This window comes from Fukomys damarensis, unplaced genomic scaffold, assembly GCF_012274545.1.
Source record: "Fukomys damarensis isolate Sample0158 unplaced genomic scaffold, DMR_v1.0_HiC HiC_scaffold_27, whole genome shotgun sequence".
Taxonomy (NCBI): Eukaryota; Metazoa; Chordata; class Mammalia; order Rodentia; family Bathyergidae; genus Fukomys; species Fukomys damarensis.
The window spans coordinates 714517-731826 of NW_022900939.1; the positions used below are offsets into that span (position 1 = coordinate 714517).

Consider the following 17310-nt stretch of genomic DNA (forward strand, 5'->3'; position numbering starts at 1 on the left):
CTGGAGTGGCGGATTTGCACAGCAGTTCCTGGGGAGATGTTCACAGAGAGGAGAGCTGAATCAGGTCACGACTAAGTCTAGGGTACCCACGAACGAGGCAGATGACACTCACGACAGGGCCCGGGACACAGTGAAAAGACAGAGGACCCTGCCTCCATGTCCCTGTAGCAGGGACCAGGGGTGGGCGAGCTCTCAGGCTGTGGTAATAATACTTTGCTCCCGGTAGCACCTTCAGGGTCCTTCTGCCTCGCTAGACCCCCAGGTCAGGCGATGGTGACCTCACAACCTCCCCCATGAGGTAGGTGAAGTATTATTACCATCATTTTGCAGATGGGGAAACTGAGTCACAGGGAGAGTGGGTGACTTGTCCAGGGTCCTGGGATGGTGGCTGGGCTCCGGCACCCTCCCCCTTCCCTCCCCTGTCCTCCGAGTGCCCTAGGCTGTCCCACCTTCTGCCAGCCCACCCACCCTCAGCCCTCCCCATGCAGCCTAGGGAGGGGGACCTGGCTGTCACAGCAGCCTGGGGGTCTGATGGGAACTGTACGTCTGCTAGGACTACGGGCCGCTGGTGGCACGGGCAGGGGAGCCCTTGCTGGCCCCTCCTGAAGGCTGGCTGGGCCCCGGGCTCCCCACAGGCTCCCTCCAAGGAAGGGGCATGCTGCCCTGCCCTCCACCCTCTGATGCCTGCTGCACACCCAGGGCTGGGCAGCTACACTGTACAGACTCTGGGTTTACAAGCAATGCATTGCTATGCTTTACACAACCGGCATCTTTGCTATGAACGATTCATTACTGAGTAAGATCCCTTGGGATCCCAGGGAGGAAGGGACTGGGACACAGGGCAGCTGCAGTGTCAGTTGCAGCGGCGAGAGAACACGGTGGCCAGCCCTCACGGCCGGAGCCGGCGCCGTCCCTGATGGTGTCCCCCATGCGGTGTGCTGGTGCCACCTAGTGGTGGCTTCTGGGAATGTGGGGAGGCTCTGTCGCCATAGGAGGACCTGCTCCGGCCCAAGGTGCAAGCCAGGTCACCAACACCCTAGCCTTAAGTCTGGGAGGGCGGGAGGACGCTCAGGGGCCAGCAGGGCGGGCTGGACAGGGGAAGCCACGCCAGGAGGGAAGGAAAGCAAGGCGTCCCCGAGCCTGGTGTGGGCAGAGGCCAGTCAGGCACAGGGAGCCGAGCACAGGTCTGAGAAGGGGGATCTCTGGAGGCGCTGGGGAAAAGTGGGGCTGGAACCCCTGAGACAGAAGGGAGCTGGTGGGTCCTGGGGGAATGCTATGCACACAATAGGTGCCTAAAAGTTGTGAACCGATGTCCAAGAGGTGAAGTCGCCAGGAAGGAGCTGCCGAGACTCAGGAGAGGGTGGGATGGCCACGCCCCGCCTCACCCTCCAGCACACCTGCTTCTCTGGGCCTTCAGCACTCACACATACACACACACACACACACACACACACACTCACACAGTGACACAACACAGACCAGGGTGGGCCGTGCACTGTCCTCGGCATTCAGGGCCCAGCCGGCACCTGAAGCCGCCCAGACGGGCCTGTCCTGCCAGGCCGGGGCCAAACGCCTCGGCACCTCCTGGACAGGAGGGCTGGCTTCTCTCCACTCCAGGCACTGCCGTAAAGAAAACGGGGGCCGTGCCCACCTGGCAGGGCTCTGGAGGTTGTGCCTGTCTGCTCGTGGGCGTCCCTCACTGCGCGGCACTGGCAAGTCGGGAAGGGCGGGCAAAGCAGGGAGATGGCTCAGGAGTCCCCATGGGCCGTGGGGTGGGGCTGCATGTCCTGGATGGGCCCTGCTGGTCGGGGACCTCCTGGCTGAGCCCTCAGGGTCGTCCCCTCACCCGTGGTGGGGGCCAGGCCGGACAGTGTGCGTAAAGCGGCCAGGGCGCGATGGGCCCGGGCCTCGGCCCCCTGGGCATCCCTTGGTGCTCAGGCTTTCAGCTGGTGCCACTGGGCCACGGGCTGCCGGGGACGGGCGATCATGTCCTTCCAGTGCCGCACCTCGCCTGGCCCGCTCTTCCAGGACAGGTAGATCTGCAGAGTGAGGGGGCGGTGCGTTAGCCAGGCCAGGTAGCACAGAGCTACATGCCCGCTTCCGGGCAGGGAGGCTGAGGTACGAGGGCTCCAGAGTGCAGAGGCTCGGTTGCAGGCCCCGGCTCTGGGCCACCTGCTCCACCCTGCTGGGCTCTGGGGGCTCCGCAGCCTCGAGGGGCTTATGCCAGCAGTCTGAATTCTCCCAGGGCTGGCCTGACCTGCAGCCAGTGGTGGCAAAGAGCCTTGGGCCCGAAGAGGTAGGGTCAGGTGCTACAGGGCACCCCAGGCGGCCAGGTCACAGGAAGAGACAGATACTGTTCTAGACCGGGTGACCACTCTGCTGGGGCTCCCTGGGCTGGAACCTGAGGGAGGGAGGACAAGGATGGGCGAGCAGGTGAGACAGCACCTGCAGTATTTTTCTCACACTGCAACAGAGGCTCCATGGTCACCCAATAGGCTGGCATCTGGGGAAACAGAGTGCGGAGCTCTCTCTGTGGCTCTGCCACTTTGATATGAATCTGAGAGTATTTAAACCATCAACAAAGATGAAAAGGAGTGAGAGAGCCGGTCCGGCTCTGTCCGTGTGGAAAGGACAGGTCAAAGCAGGTGGCAGGGCCCCGGTGTGCCGTGGCCCACAGCCTCCCGGCCGCAAGGTCCTGCGCCTCTGATGCTGGGGGTAGTCACCCTGGAGTCACACAGCCTAGGGCCGCAGCCCTGGGTGGGACCTGCAGCCTCCAGGGGTGCCAGACAGACCAGAGGGGATGCCAGCTGCCTTCCAGGGGCTTAGCTGAAGCTGTACTCAGGGCTCCTGACCTACCCAAGCCACAGGGGGACCCACGCACCTTCACCCTGGGGCCACATAGCTGGCCTGTTTTAAAAGGAGCTAGAACACTCTAGGAGGCTGAGGCAGGAGAATCAAAAGTTCCAGCCCAGCCTGGGCAATTTAAAAGACTAAGACCCTGACTCAAAGTAAAACAAAAAGAGCTGGGCATGCAGCTCAGTGTGAAGGCCCTGGGTCCAAGCCCCACTATCCCCCAAATGAAGAGGCCCTGGGTGTGATGACGTCTGGCCTGCGGGAGACTCGGAACCAGAAACAGAGAGGGTCAGAAGTCCGAAGCAGGGAGACGGAAGGCTTGTGTTGCAGCCATGTGTGCAGGAGATGCAGACGCCACACTGGCCTGCAGAAGAGCTGCCCTGAGGGCCATGCGAGGCCACCGCACCCCTACCTTGCCTATGACATCGTTGCGGCTCAGCCTGTCCTTGTCCATGACGGTGATGACGACTGTCGTCTCCCGCAGCCTCTCCGTGGGGACGTCGAAGGCAAAGGACTCGTTGAAGATGGGGTTCAGGTTCCTCTTCATGGTCACCGTCTTCTTCTTCTCCACCCGCCTGTCTTTGTACATCAGCCACACCTTCACGTAGGGGTCTGGGGAGGCAGTGGAGGGTTAGGGGGCCCTGGGTCCCCTTCTGAGGCAGAGGTGTGGGTGGGGAGATCCAAGCAGGACCAGTGGGGCCTGGAGAGGCCGCAGGTGACGGAGCCAGAATGGCTGCACTGTCCCCAGTGCTCCTGCTAACACCTGTGGGGAAACTGAGGCCAGGGTGGCGGGCCCGACCAAGGCCACAGAGAGAGGGCGCAAAGCCAGTTCCCCCCAATGCAGAGTGCCCCTTCCTCCTGCTCCTGGGGAAGATAATCCTGGGACAACAGCCCGTACTCTGGCCCCTGGCGCCGCAGCCCGCACCTGAGGTGCCCCCGATGTCCATGGCTTTGAGGTTCCGGGCTTTGATGATGTTCACGATGATGGAGTTGGCAGAGGGGTTGTAGCAGAGAGACAAGAGCAGCTCCCCTCGGCTCCCCTGGGGACAACAGCATGGTCACGGAGGCCACCAGGATGGCGGCCCTGCCCTGGGGGCATCCATGCCGGCACAGTGCTGCCCTCTGGTGGCTGCGCACGGCCCCACCCAGGGAGCCCAGGCCTTACACTCCCATCGCTGCACGGCTTCAGGTCCCTCCAGAAGGTCTGCATCTGCGTCAGGTCCACCTTGTTCAGGGGCGTGGACACCTCACCAATGGGGTCATTGCGGCTGAAGCGGTCATAGTCCAGGACCTGGAGGTACAGGACCCTCTGCACCACCTTGTCGTAGGGGAAACCTGGGGGCAGAGAAGGAAGTGAGGGCCGTGGGCAGCACTCGGCTCTCTGGAGGGACGCTTGGGACCCAGCCGCTTTGCACTGCCGGGAGCGGGGGTCCACTCAAGGGCCCTGTGGCTAGGAGGGAGAAGAACCGGGCCCCCACAGGCACTCAGCCCTGCCCACATCAGTGGCCCCACATCCTGAGGCACAGCCGGCCAGGGACTCTTGGCCAGCAGGCAAGGCTGGGGCTGACAGGGACCACAGGGATAGGGCCGAGGCTGAAAGGGGGTGCAGCAAGGCTGGACATGGCCTTCCCGGGCGTCAGCCCCTGTGCTTCCCATGGCCCTCCCCTGAGCCCACTGTCTGCCCTGTCCAGGCCACCAGGAACGCCACGAGTCCCCAAACTGCTGCCACTCCCTCTTGCCCCGGGGCCTGGGCTCTGTGCAGCTGCCAGAGTCAAGTGACCATCACAGCGGCTCTGGGCGCTGGGAATAAAGGGCCGTGAGCCGTGCCCGGCTGGGTCCCTGGCCCTGGGCAGCATGGCCGAGTCTCCCTGTCCTTGTCCTTGCACAACCTGGGGCGCTGGTCCTGAGAGCTCTGTGCGTCTGTTTCCTCGACCATCGGCTGCTCACTCCTACCGGGACTGCCGGGCAGGGCATGAGAGGGAGAGAAAGGCCCCAAAATATTCCAGGCCACTTTCCTTCTACCGAAGGGGACCACCCCAGGTGACCGCTGGCATCTGTCCAGGCGAAGTGCACGTGGGCAATGCAAGCGTTCCGGGAAGGCCAGCAGCTCTGAGATCCCCACACCGGAATCAGCGCTTCTCCACACCTGAGCTGGGTATCTGACTAACTCCTCCTCATCCTCCAGAACCCACCTTGAATGGCTCCTCACTGGGGAAAGTTTCTTAGGCAATACAAAGGACTTCAGGCTGAGCTACATCTGTAGCCTGCTCTTTTTCTTAATTTCGAGACAGGGTCTTGCTAAATTTCCCAGGCTGGGCTGCAATTTGCCAGGCTCCTGCCTCAGTCTCGCCTGCGCGCCTGTGCGCCACCACGAGTGCACACGTGTGTGCATGCACATGCAGGGTGGGCGGAGCCTCACCTTCGAAGAGGAAGGTCTCGTTCCAATGGGGGTTGAGGTTTTTCCGCTTCACCTTGGTCTCCAGCTTGTGCTTCTTGTCGGGCAGCAGGTAGATCTTCACAAAGGGGTCGCTGGTGCCACTGAAGTCCTTGGCCGGCAGCTCCTGGGCCTTCAGGATCTTCACAGTGAGTGTGGACTCCTGGAAGTTGTAGCCCACACTAAACTGGATCCGGCCCAGGTTCTCGCGGCTGCAGCCTTCGTGGGTCTCATCTTCCTCGGAGCCCGGGGACAGCTGGGGAGGGAAGCGCTGTGTTGGGGTCTCTGCCTCCCAGGCCCCTCCCCACTCACACCGATGGGACTCCCCTCATCACAGACCCCAGCACATGTGGGGTCCTAGCCTGCACTTTTTCCACCCTCTGCAACTGTGGGACCAGAGTAGACACAACCAGCTCAGATGGGGCGGCTCCTGGGGGACAGGCGTCCACCACGCTGTCGTGAGAAAGGGGCCCCGAGGTCTCGGGGGTTGTAGTTTACATGATGAGGAGGGGGGTGTTTGGGGGCCGCCGGGGCAGGTGCAGACTCCTCCACCTTACCCTGGGAGTCTGAGGCAACGGGCTGGCAGCTGCCTGGTACTGTTTGGCACCGGCTTGGACTACAGGAGGGGTGTGTGCATGCGTGTGTGTGTATGTGTGTGTGTGTTTGTGTGCACGCGCATGCAGTTTCCACCCTGCCTAGCCAGGGGTGTGACTCCACGGCCACTCTGCAGCCCTGCCGAGTACTCCTGCCCAGCAAGGAAGGGGCCAGCAGACCCAGTGAGGATAGAGCTCAGGCACTGCTGCTCTCCATCATGCGGGGGCTGCCCAGACTCTAGGGAACTGGATACCCAGGCAACAAGGACACAGATGCCCCGCCCCTGGCAGAAGACTTACATCACCTCTGCACTGGCCAGTGGCTGTCACCACACTCAGAGAGGTTAGTCAGGAGTCCGGGGCTGTGGGCCACACCCAGGTGACAGGCGACACGGGCTCAGTGCCCCAAGTGAGCCAGCCCCAGCCCGCCAGAGGCCGCATCCTTCACACCTGCCCCATCCCACTGGGCAGTGCTCCCACTCCTCAGGTGGAGAGGACCCTGGCCCACCTGACAGCCACAGTTCTGCCCAGGCCCACCTGGGCCAACCTCCCCTGCTCCCCGGAACCTCAGTTCTTGCCTCTGCAAAGGGGGCTAGGGGGTGTCTGCCCAGTCCCGGCCCTGCACCCAACCGCCTGACTCCAGCAGGTGGTACAGCAAAGGCCGCTCGACTCATTCAGTCTAAAACTGGGGTGCAGTTGGAGGGGACCTGAAGCAAGCACTCCACCTGGACTCCCTGTTTGTTTGGCTCCTACATGCGGTGATGTGGGGAGACCTGGGCTGGCCAAGTGGGCCTCGACTCAGAAGGGTCACGCATCTATGCCCAGCCTTCCTGGGCCCCAGGAACCAGCCATCTCCATGGGAACCAGGCTGGCCACCCCAGCCCCGGCTCCACCCCAGGGGACTGAAGCTGCCAAAATTGTCAGGCCAAGCTGGGCGTGACACAGCCTGCCCACAGTTCCAGTGCTCAAGGCTGAGGCAGAGGATTACTGGAACCCGGGAGTTCAAGACTAGCCTGGATAGCCTAGTCAGACTGCATTTCAAAGGAATAAGAAACATCAAGCCAGCCCCTGTGCCCACCCGAGGTTCCTCTCTGGCCATGCTCCTGGGGCTCTGGGGGCTTGACTTACAGCTTCTGACCCCCAGCTTCTACAGCCTAGGTTCCCTCAGCCCCAATATCTCCCTGAGTGGCCACAGTGAAGGCCACCCCAGGGCTTGACTGTCCCACTTGGCCTTCTGGCCTCTGGGCCTGGCGGAGACGGGAGGAAGTCGGCCATCGGAACCACTGAGGGCGAGCAGGAGCACATAGGGAGGGGACAGGGGCCACTGGAAGTCAGCCTGGATCCAGGAGCAATGCACTCGGGGTACTGCGTGGATTCACCTCTCACCCCATGGCCCTGGGGCCTGGCTGTGTGTGAGAACCAAGAAGCATGTAAGTCACAGGGTTAGGCTGGCAGGGAGCCTGAAGGCTCAGGGAGCTCGAGAGGAAACACTGATTGACACCAGGGTTGGAGTGAGCTGGGATCCCTAAACCGCTTTCCCGTCCGCACAGAGGAAGTGGCCGCCTAGGTCATCCCCCCGGGGGGCCCAACACCAGCCTCCCAAGCCCTCCTGGAGCCTCAGTCACCCAGACCCCTAGTTCCTGCTGCCCTCCGGCAGTCCGGGCTCCCTGGAGAGCACGGCCCAGGCAGGGCGGGGGGGGGGGGGGGGGGCTTCCCCCGCTGCTGGCATTTCCGAGACACCAACGACAACGAGTAAAGTGTAGGCGTAGGTGACGTAGAAGGGGAAAGAGAGCCCCGTGCCCTCGTTGCCAGAGTTCAGTCAAAGTCGGAGGTGTGAAGCACCTGAGCTAGGACCAGGCAGCCAGCAGGGCCAGGCGCACACTGTGCAGTGGCCCTGTCAGAACCGGCTGCAGCCTCTGGCTCTCTGCACCCCAGCCATGGAGCCGTGGAGGACATGGACGTGGGGAGGAGAAACTGCCCAGCCAGGAGCTTCACCCACCTACTGCTCAGACCCTGTCTGCTGCCTTTCCTTCTAGGTCCCAGCACGTCCTGCGAGGCCAGGTGTTCTAACCCTGCTCAGCTCATAACGGGGCTGGGGGGAGACGGCATTCTTACTCTCACTGGACAAGTGGGAGACCACGGCACAGGGAAAATTCCCTGGCAACACAGCTGGGAGGAGAAGCCTGGCCCGCCGTCAGCCAACAAGCACGGAGCAGTCCGAAGGCTGTGCCTGGCTCTCTACCCACAGGGCCACTTGGGACCGCCACGCCCACCCGCTCACCATGAGCATCTCACTGGTCAGGGAGTTGGCCAGGTCCGAGACGGAGGAGTGGGGTTCAGTCCTGCGGTCAGATTCATCGTGGGGTGTCTGGCCCAGCACCAGCGCCGTGTCCACTGCCTTCCCTCCTGTGGGCAACCTGTGGAAAGGCAGAATGAGCGAGGGCCAGTGTGGGGCTGGCAGGGACTTGTCCTCGGCCTGGCTCCCAGCCGGTCAGGGCGCAGGCCCCATGCAGCCCTGCCAATGGCTGCTTCTGCTCCTGTGCATCCTGCTCCGGGCCTGGGCTGGTCCTGGCACTCTCACCCTCTGCCTTCTGGAGCCCCACAGGGCCCTCCCACCCTCCAGACTGGGGTGCCAGGGCCACGCTCCACTCCATCCTGCACACAGGACCCTGTGGCAGGTTGTCCTGCACCATCCAATAACCAAGCCCTGGCAGCAAGTGTGGCCAGTGTGCCCCAAAATGGAACTTACAATTTTCCCCATACTATGGGGGACTGAACCCAAGGCCACAACCCTAGCCAGGTTCTTTTGTGACATGTTTCTTTAAACTTCTCAGGCTGGTCAGGCACCTGGGATCTTCCTGCATTAGCCTCCAAGCACCTGGGTTTACAGGTGTGCACCACCATACCCACTGACTTCACCTAATGCATGGTAAACAGGCTTAGTAGTGTTCACAGGTCCCCACCCAGCTCTCCTGGGGGCTTTGCCTGAGAGGCTCCTCACTCGGGCTTGGAGAGACGAGGCCCCCCAGCAGCCCGGCCTGCCCCTGCCCTGTGCCATTCTGGGAAGCTGGAATCTCTGTCCAGCTGGGGCTTAGGGAGGGCACCAGGTGGGGATGCCCGTGAGGGAGGGGGCGGGCAGCAGGAGGCATGGGGGGAGCGTGCAGCAGGGGCAGGCTGCGACGGGACAGCTTGGTGAGCACAGCCACTCTCAGAGCCACACAGCTGGACATAGGCACAGCCACCAGACACATGCACTGATATGCTGGGCCTCGGAAGGACACCGAGCCCCTACAGTGGGGGTGCACACACAGACATACGCACACACAAGTGCACACACAAGATGCCCAGAGGAACGCAGAGAGAATGTGTGGGCAACGGCAGGACAGCAGGCACAGTGATGGCACGCAGGTCCTGGGAGACTCTGTGGAGCCCGGCATGACAGGTGTGTGAGAGCTGGGACAACCGGAAGGGACAAGCGGACAGAACCAGAGACAGACGCCCTGCTCCAGGCGCCTGGCCGGCCCAACACACAGGACCCCCGCCTCCGCACCCTGGACACACTTTGGTGTAGACGGCACGGGCAGGGGAGGAGGAGATGGAGCTGGAGAGGGAAAGTCAGGTTAAAAGTAGAGCTGAGGGTGTGAGTCTGAGTAACCCGGGCCAAACTGCAGCCCCAGTGCAGCTGCTACATGGTCAGTGCCACGAAGCTGTCGGAGGTCACGGCACAGAGACTGAGGCACGGGGAGAGGTGGAGGGACAGGCCGGGGCTGTCACTGGCCCAGGGACCCTGTGCAGAGCAGATGGAGGGAGAGAGAGCGAGAGAGCGAGAGAGGTTAGTCAGAGTCGAGGGGGGAAGCTGTGGGTGCACGGGGACGAGGAGTCAGGCGGCCACAGGAGGCAGAGCTGGGGACTCACGGGCGGAGGAGTACATGGTCTGGCCCCTGGCCGGGTGGCCATAGCGGAAGCCATTCGGATCGGAGGGGTGATGGAGGCTGGCTGAGCACATGAGGTGGGTGATTCGGGGATGAGGGGCAGGAGAGGCAGGGACTTGGGGTGCTACACTTGAGGAGCCTGGCCTGGCCTGAGCCCCCACTGTCTGTGATCCTAGGGTTGCTGGCAGGGCACGGGCCTATGGCCAAGGGCACTGAGGTTCTGTGCCGAGGGCCGGGGCTGGGGGCCCTAGGGCACAAAAGACAGGGGCCATTGGACACACTTCTGCCTTGCTGGGACCTGGGCTGGTGGCAGGGCACAGACTGGTGAACAAGGGCACTCTGAGGTTCTACACTAAGGTCCAGGGCCATTGAGGACCCTGATGGGAGGCAGGGACCAGCCCTCCCCTGGCCTGCTGGACATGCCCTTGCCTTGCCTAGCACCGGGGTGGCCTCCCATCCTTGGCTCTGTCCCGTTAGCCTGCTGCTAGTGGGCTAAAGTTGGGGCTTTGTGCCCCTCAGTAGCAGCCCTGGCAAGGCAGCTTGTCAGAAAGGGGGCTGGGATGCAGGAAGGAGCGCCCTGCCACGGCTGCAAGGTGGGCAGCCTGGGTGTCTATGCCCAGCTTCAGCATGGGGCCCGCCTGCTCGGGAGGAAGCCCCGGGCACACTAGGGCTGTGGGAGTGAGGTCCCCTGGAGTTAGGCCGGGTGGCTGGGCAGGGCTTCCCAGGAGGGCAGAGGGCAGAGGGTGGAGGCGATGGAGGAAGGCTGAGGCAGTGACGTATGGGCAGGACCTTGTGGTGAAGGGTTAGGAAGGGGTGAGATGGAGTGCTCAGCACAGGGTGGAGAGGAATCTGTTTCCAGCATCTGCTCCCTCACGCTCCACACCTTCTGAGCTCAGAGTGGGGCATTCAGGGCCTCCCCCAGGGTCCAGCTCCTCTGCCCGCCACACCCCAGTCTCAGGGCCTGGAGCCCGCTTGTCACTGGTCTGAAGAGCCATCCACTGCCCACCCTTCCTGGGGACCTCAGTTCCATGCTTGTCACACAGGCCGGGAGGTCTCGGCCTGTGCACCTCCCTAACCCCCAGCCCCTGTCCCCAAAGGCTGAACGAGCACCAGGGCCACGCAGCCAAGCACAGTCCCTGTCCCTGCCAGGCCTTTCTGCAGGGGTCACTCCTGGAGTCCACTCAGCGCAAACAGGGCTGTGAGCAGTCCAAGGCCGTAGAGGGTCCCCATGGGCCTAACCGGGTGCTGAGCACTCCTCCCTTCCCTGGGCACCATGGGCTGGGGGAGGCTGGGCCAGGCAGGACGCTGCTTTCCAGGGCAGCACCGTGCCTCACTGTGGGGACACAGAGCCTTCCCCGCTGCCTCCTCCTCTCCAGGGCCTCCCCACCGGGGCCCCTCTTCCTGGCCTGCACCCCAGGGAGGTTGAGGCAGCGGGGATGAGGGAACACGGGCCAGTGCCCTTCCCTGACATCCCCCCAGCCACCAACCACCAGAGAAACAGGGACTTCCAGGTGGGTGGGCAGCAATGAGACATGGACAGCAGAGAAGCCAAGCAAGAGATGGCACAGGGAGGCCGGGCTTGCTCCAGGTCAGGGCAAGTGTGCGGGGAGCAGGCCTGATCCAGAATGGTCCCAGGACGGGCGCCCGGTCCTCCTGCTCCAGCACTGTGGAAGGCGGTACGGTCTGGCCCAGCTGCGCCGGTGGAGCAGCCACCTCTCCACGCTTCCCTCTCCGGTGCTGCGGCCGCCGCAGGCCTCGCCCGAGCTCGTACCTCTTGTCCCCCTGAGCGTTCTGGTTCTGCTGGGTTCCTGGGTTTTGCAGGTCAGGGATATTGGCAAAGTCATCCTGTTCCGAAAGCCCTAAGACCAAGGATAGCACCACCATTCGGCCTTCCCTGCCCAGGGTGGCCCAGCAGTGGGGTGCAACGAGAAGGCCCCATGGGCAGGGAGGGGAGGGGGGGACAGAGACAGAGACAAAGAGAGAGAAGAAAAGAGCGTAAGAAACTGGCCCTGCAGGAGAGAAGCCAAACACTGTCAGCTGTTGCAGAACGGTCAGGCAGGAGCAGGGACAGGGATGGGAGGTACCCGTGGCCTAAGACGTCCCAGCTGCCACAGGCCAAGAGCAAAGGCCCCAGATGCCAGCGGGAGGGCGCCCATGGGCTGGGGCACCAGGAAGCTGTGAGCTCCCATGGCTTCCTCTGCGTGCACCAAAGCCCCAGCAATGCCCCTGGGCCGTGTCAGCCAGGTGTCGGAGAAGGCAGAGGGCTCCAGGACCTGCTCTTGAATGTGCCAGAGGGAAGCAGTCCCTTCCTCACAGTCACCGAAGCATGCCAGCCCTGTCCCTTGTCCCCCGTACACATCAGGGGTAACTGCTGGGCCTCCAGGTCTGTTCAGGGCCTCTTGTCGGAGATGCAGTCGAGGGACAACAAGGGCCTCTGTGGGTGGAAGTGCATGCCCTGGAGGGGCCAGAAGTCTCCGTGGGACACTGAGGGAGGGGCTGGCCAGGGAGTGAGGCCACCATGTGGTGCTGGAGCCAAGGGGGGGTTCTCTGAGGACTGCTGGGCTCACTGCTCTTCCTGGGAGGGTTTCTGGGTGCTTCGCAGGGCTCATCTTATGCAGGGGGTTCTGGAGGTGGGCCCCGGGTAAGGCCGTGAGGCCGGGTTGTGTCCCCAGGCAGCAAGGGCTGGTGTGACCATTCCCCAGGGAGCTGATGCAGGGACTGTGACCGGGAGAAACAGCCGGGGGTGAGGGTGCGGGGTTTGGAGATGGGAGATGCCAGCAGGGAGCTGCTGAGCGAGGGCAGGAAGTGGCCACAGCGCCCTTCTCTGTCGTCCGTATCTCTGTCCGTATCTCTGTCCCAGCACAGCCACGCTGGGCTGATGCACATACTGGGGTCCACTTTGGGGGATGAGTCCGCCCCTTCTTCAGGATGCACCCACTTGACCCTCCTCTCTGTGGCTCCTGCCCACCAGTGCGCTCCAAGCTGGGAAAATTCCTTGGCTGCCTGGGGGAAGGCAGCCTGAGGAAAACAACGTGTTTTTCCCTGGTTGATGTGTTTTTCAGATACCGCTTTCGCTCTTCTTAAAGACCGAGAGGCCGCCATTTGTCCTCTGCAGCTCTGCAGGCTGCACAGGCTGGGAGCTGCAGGCGTGGAGGGAAGCTGGCCGCCGGCTGAGCATCTGGGGGGCCGTGGCGTGGGTGAGAGCAGACTGGGGGTGTAAGGCTGGACAGCAGTGGGCACCAACTCTCCCAGCCACAGCCCGCTTCTGTGTAGGGCACATATAAGGATGGTTTGTACATTTTAAAGGGTTAAGATTAAAAGTCACGTGATGAACACCACAGGTGCCCTGCAAGGTCTGTGATGTTTGTCCTTGGCTTCATCGTATGAGGGCAGGGCTGGCAGGTGAGAGGCCTGGGCATGGGAGGCCACCCCTTGCATGACGCCTGGTCCACCTGGAGGGTGGTGGGTGGGGAAGAGCTGGCACCCAGGGGTCCCTCAGTGGGGGACAGCCTGGCAGCCACAAGGACAGGAAGCTGTGGCCAGGCCAGAGCAGCCCGGTGCTGGGTGGTGCCAGTGGGCCTGCGGCTGTGCTTCTGCCATGGTGCCCTCTCAGATCCCACCAGCAGCAGCATCTTTCCCGAGCTTCTGTCGCTGTGTGGTGGGCACTCTGCTGGGCATCCTGTCGGGGACAGGTGCTGGGTGGGCTACGGAGGGTCCCTGGAGAGGCTGCCCCACCACAGAGAGCCCTTCTGGGCCTGGCAGCTGGCCTTCTCTCTGGGGATCCCTCCCGGGTGGCACTTGCTTTCCCCGAACCTCTGGCCGGGCTCTCAGCTGGACGCACGGGGTGTTCAGAAAACGAGCTCGCCTTCTTAACCCCTACATTTGTCTGTGAGCTGGGCCTTAGCTTGGACCCCTTCTTCCTCCCCTCTCCATTCCTAGCCGAAGTGCTGCCAATCTTCTCAGAAGTGAACCCAGGAAGGCCCGGGTGCTGGAAAGAAGCGCACGTTAGGCGGGAGTGGGTGGGTGATGCCAGGGGCCACAGCCCACGCCTCTTTGGGCTCTGAGCCAGTGCTGACGTCCAGAAGATGCTGGGGCTCCCTGGGCAGAGCTGGGGTTGGATGGCTGCAGAAGTGGCAAAGGTTAGATGCTGGCAGCGTTACTCCTGGGCCTGAATACTCGGAAGCCGATGACTCAGAAGTCACAGGCCCGAAAGCTTTGGGGTGCACCTCAGGCCTGTCCCCTGGGACAAGTTGTCACGGGGAGGAAGGAGCTGGAGGACAAGTGGCTCCAGAAGGCCAGAGGCAGGGGATAGGAAGTGTGGGTGTGAAGGCCAACCCCGGGTCGGGTTGCAGAGAGCAGGCACCAGAGGGAAGGGAGGAGACAGGCTCTTGAGGAGGGAGATGCAGTTTGAAAGGGCAGGACAGAGGGGCAAGGCTGGCAGAAGGAGGGAGAGGTGTCAGGGGCCACTGTCCAGCGGGAGGCCTCTCTGAGACCCCACGGCTCTCTTCCACATCGGTGCTTGGGCACGGGCCATGGCAGCTCAGGAAGGGGCCTGCCTAGTACCCTGCTGAATTGTGGAGGACCAGGTGGGGACCAGGAGCAGCTGCCCGGGGAGACAGGGGAGGGAGGGAGGGTGGGCCGGCCGCTTGGGGAGGACTTACAGGAAGGACTTCATGTCCAAGCCTCGGTTTCGAATCTGCCCCACCATGTGGTCCCAGCTGCCCGGGTTGGAGCGGCTGCAGCCCCCAGCCGCCCGGTACTTGGAGCCGGCTGAGGCGGCCTGCCGGGCTGGGCCGCGGCCGTGGGAGCGGGGGTTGGTGCCGGGCGCTGCGGCCGTGTGGGCCTGCAGCTGGCCCAGGCTCTGGCTGGTGGTGGGCTGGCTGGGCGGCCGGCCCCGCTGGTGCTGGCTGAGGGGCTGTTGCAGGCTCTGCTGCCGCGTCAGGGTGCGGGGTCGCTGGCACCTTGGCTCTCCCGCGGAGCTGGGGATAGACTCAAGGGTAGTGGCCGTGGACAGGGTGGAGTCCTCGAAACTTGGGGCGGGCGGAGGAGAGGAGAGAAAGGAGAAGCAGTTGAAGGGACCACAGAGGAGGAGAGAGAAGCCCAGGGCCAGGAGGCCCCAGTGCAGGGTGCGCTCGGCCAGGCCACACCGGGCCTCTGTGGGAGCCACTGCTGCATCACCTTCGCTGACCCTGCGCCCACCCCAGGCCCCCAGCAGCCTTGACCTCCCGCCGTCCAGCCTGCCCGACTGGCATTGGCACCGCCTGCCTGAACCCCTCTGCACGGCTGCGTGGTGAAGGCAGGGTCCCTAGGCCCGTGACTGCCTCCTGCTGGCACTGGAGGGGTGGTCTCACTGGATCATCAGGGAAGTCCGGCTCTGGGCTCTGAGTGCCGCGTCCTTTGGAGGAGGAGGAGGACATCCAGGACAGTGCAGAGCTGGCCCAGCAACGCCTGCGGGGCTTCCCGTGCTATGTCCCCAGGGGAGGAGAGGCAGTGGCCTGGGGCCCACAGACCTCTGTCCTGCAGGTCACCTGACCTCAGGCTGGGGCACAGTTCCAACCGCCTCCCTGCAATCTTGCTGATCTTGCTGGGGGGAGCGGCGCTCAGCTTCCTCCCCTGGTTCTTAAGGGAGCTCCCTGTCCAGGAAGGGACCAAAGTGGGAGCACACAGGAGCCTCAGACCCACTTCTTTGGCCTCTCACCCGTTCTGAGGGAGACTGGGGTGACTGCCCCATCTTTCATGCACCTCCAAGAAGCTCCCCATGCCACAGCTACCAGCAGCTCTGTGAAACGCTGGGGTGCAGGGCAAGGCAGGTGGGGACTGGAACCTGACTACAGGGGTTTCCAACACAATGCGGGACAGGAAATGGCCCAACTGGCAGGAGGTGGCCTCGGGTCAGAGAGGCTGGGTTCAAAGCCAATCTCTCTCTCTCTCTCTCTCACTAACTGGGGCTCTGGAGAAGCCCTTCCACCTCGCTGGGCTCAGAGTTTCCCCTGCCAATCCATCGGCCTAGGGCAGTATTGGCACTGTGGCCTGGGGGCCCAGGCTGGTCTGTAAAGCAAGTGTTCCTGGAACACAGCCCTGGCATTGGTTTGCGGTTTCAGGGCTGAGCAGTACTAGAGCTGGTGCAGCTCACAAAGGCCACATGTGTCCCCTGTGGCCTTCCCTGGTCACCCTCAGCCTGGGGCCGTGGGCAGCTGTGTCCCCTGGGAGGGTGAGAGGAGGCCCAGGGCCTTCGGGAGCTGCGTTCACCACCGCAACCGGACTCTGCCTCTGTCACCCCTAAACCTACCCGGGAACCAAAAGACAACAGTTAGGCTGCCCCTGTGGGCTGAGGGGAAAGAGGGACAGAGAGAGGGAGAGAGAGAGAGAGGAGAGAGAGAGAGAGAGAGAGAGAGAGAGACAGAGAGAGAAAGAGACAGAGACAGAGAGAGACAGAGACAGACAGAGCATAGTAAAGAAAGAATACAAGAGGAAAGCGAGAGCAGAACGTGCCTTTCCTGGGGTCTCACGGGGGCAGCCTGGCCTGGTAGCTGGGGCTGCAGTGGAGGGAGGATGTCACTGGCAGCACCTCCTCCACCCTGACCTCATTTTGGTTTCCTATTGCATCCAAAATTAGTCCAATTTACAACCTCTCAGTCGCAGGAAACTAAAACTGGAGCCTCCAGACCTGGAGCCAGCGGACGGCACAGAGGCCTCACCAGCCTGGAGTCAGGCTGTGCAGCCAGGGTGGGCAGGGCACGGGACCTGGCTGGGGCGGGGGACTCCCCCAGGCCCTTCCGAAGGCCGCATGAGAGGAGAAGTGGCCTTGCGGTCACTCAGGCCAACGAGCAGAGGAGTCCCAGCCGGGCCCTCCAAACTGCTGGAGAGCAGCGAGTGCCAAGGAGGGGTTGGGAGGTCAGCCAGAGGTGCAAGCGAGGCAGGGGTGTAACTGAAAACAGAGCCCATGTCCCGAGGTGGGCAAGGTCATTATCCACAGTACCTAGGACCTGTGGGCTCCGACATGGGGGCTGGAGGCTTCTAAAAGCCAGGCGAGAACAGGCTGCCCACAGGACAGGGAGGGCCAGGCCGTCTTCGGAAAGTAGGGCCCACCCTACACCCATCCCTCAAGAGCAGCACGATGAGCTGCTGGAGAGGGACAACAGGAAAGAAGCCAGCCGGGGCCCACCCCCAGCAGCTGGCTGAGGGAGCTGAAATGAAATGGACGGGGCAACGTGGTGGCCCTCATTGGTGACCTGGCAACAGACGGGGTCCTGGCCCAAGTAAGGCAGGACAGCAGTGGAGCCAGCCAGGGCTGGCAATGAACATCTCGGGCTGGGGCTGGAGCCCCCTGCCGGTGGGAAGAGGCGAGGCCTCGTGGTGGTGACGGGCAGAACAGGCTGACACGGCCCGCTGCCCTGAGGGATGAGCCAGAGGGTGGAATGGCCCGGTCGGCTGACAGGGCCGCCGGCGGCTGAAATGCGGCTGTCTCGTGGAGGGATGGGATGAGCTGGGGCGGCAG

At 63.1% G+C, this 17310-nt stretch overlaps 1 protein-coding gene across 5 annotated transcripts in view; it reads right to left on the reverse strand.

The window, feature by feature from the left end:
- Positions 1-6: 6 nt before the first annotated feature.
- Positions 7-17310, reverse strand: part of Syt7 (synaptotagmin 7) — a 25646-nt gene continuing 8342 nt past the window's right edge. For 3 of the 5 annotated variants that reach the window (XM_033756857.1, XM_010633022.1, XM_010633023.3), the window contains 8 exons: positions 14474-14842; positions 11584-11706; positions 8162-8297; positions 5273-5543; positions 4019-4188; positions 3779-3893; positions 3266-3465; positions 7-2039 (listed from right to left, as the gene is read on the reverse strand). In XM_033756857.1, the coding sequence (XP_033612748.1) occupies positions 1935-2039; positions 3266-3465; positions 3779-3893; positions 4019-4188; positions 5273-5543; positions 8162-8297; positions 11584-11706; positions 14474-14842 (1489 nt within the window). In that variant the 3' untranslated portion in view covers positions 7-1934. The remainder of the gene's footprint in view (positions 2040-3265; positions 3466-3778; positions 3894-4018; positions 4189-5272; positions 5544-8161; positions 8298-11583; positions 11707-14473; positions 14843-17310) is intronic. The other 2 variants (XM_010633025.1, XM_010633024.1) reach the window with 1 other exon arrangement.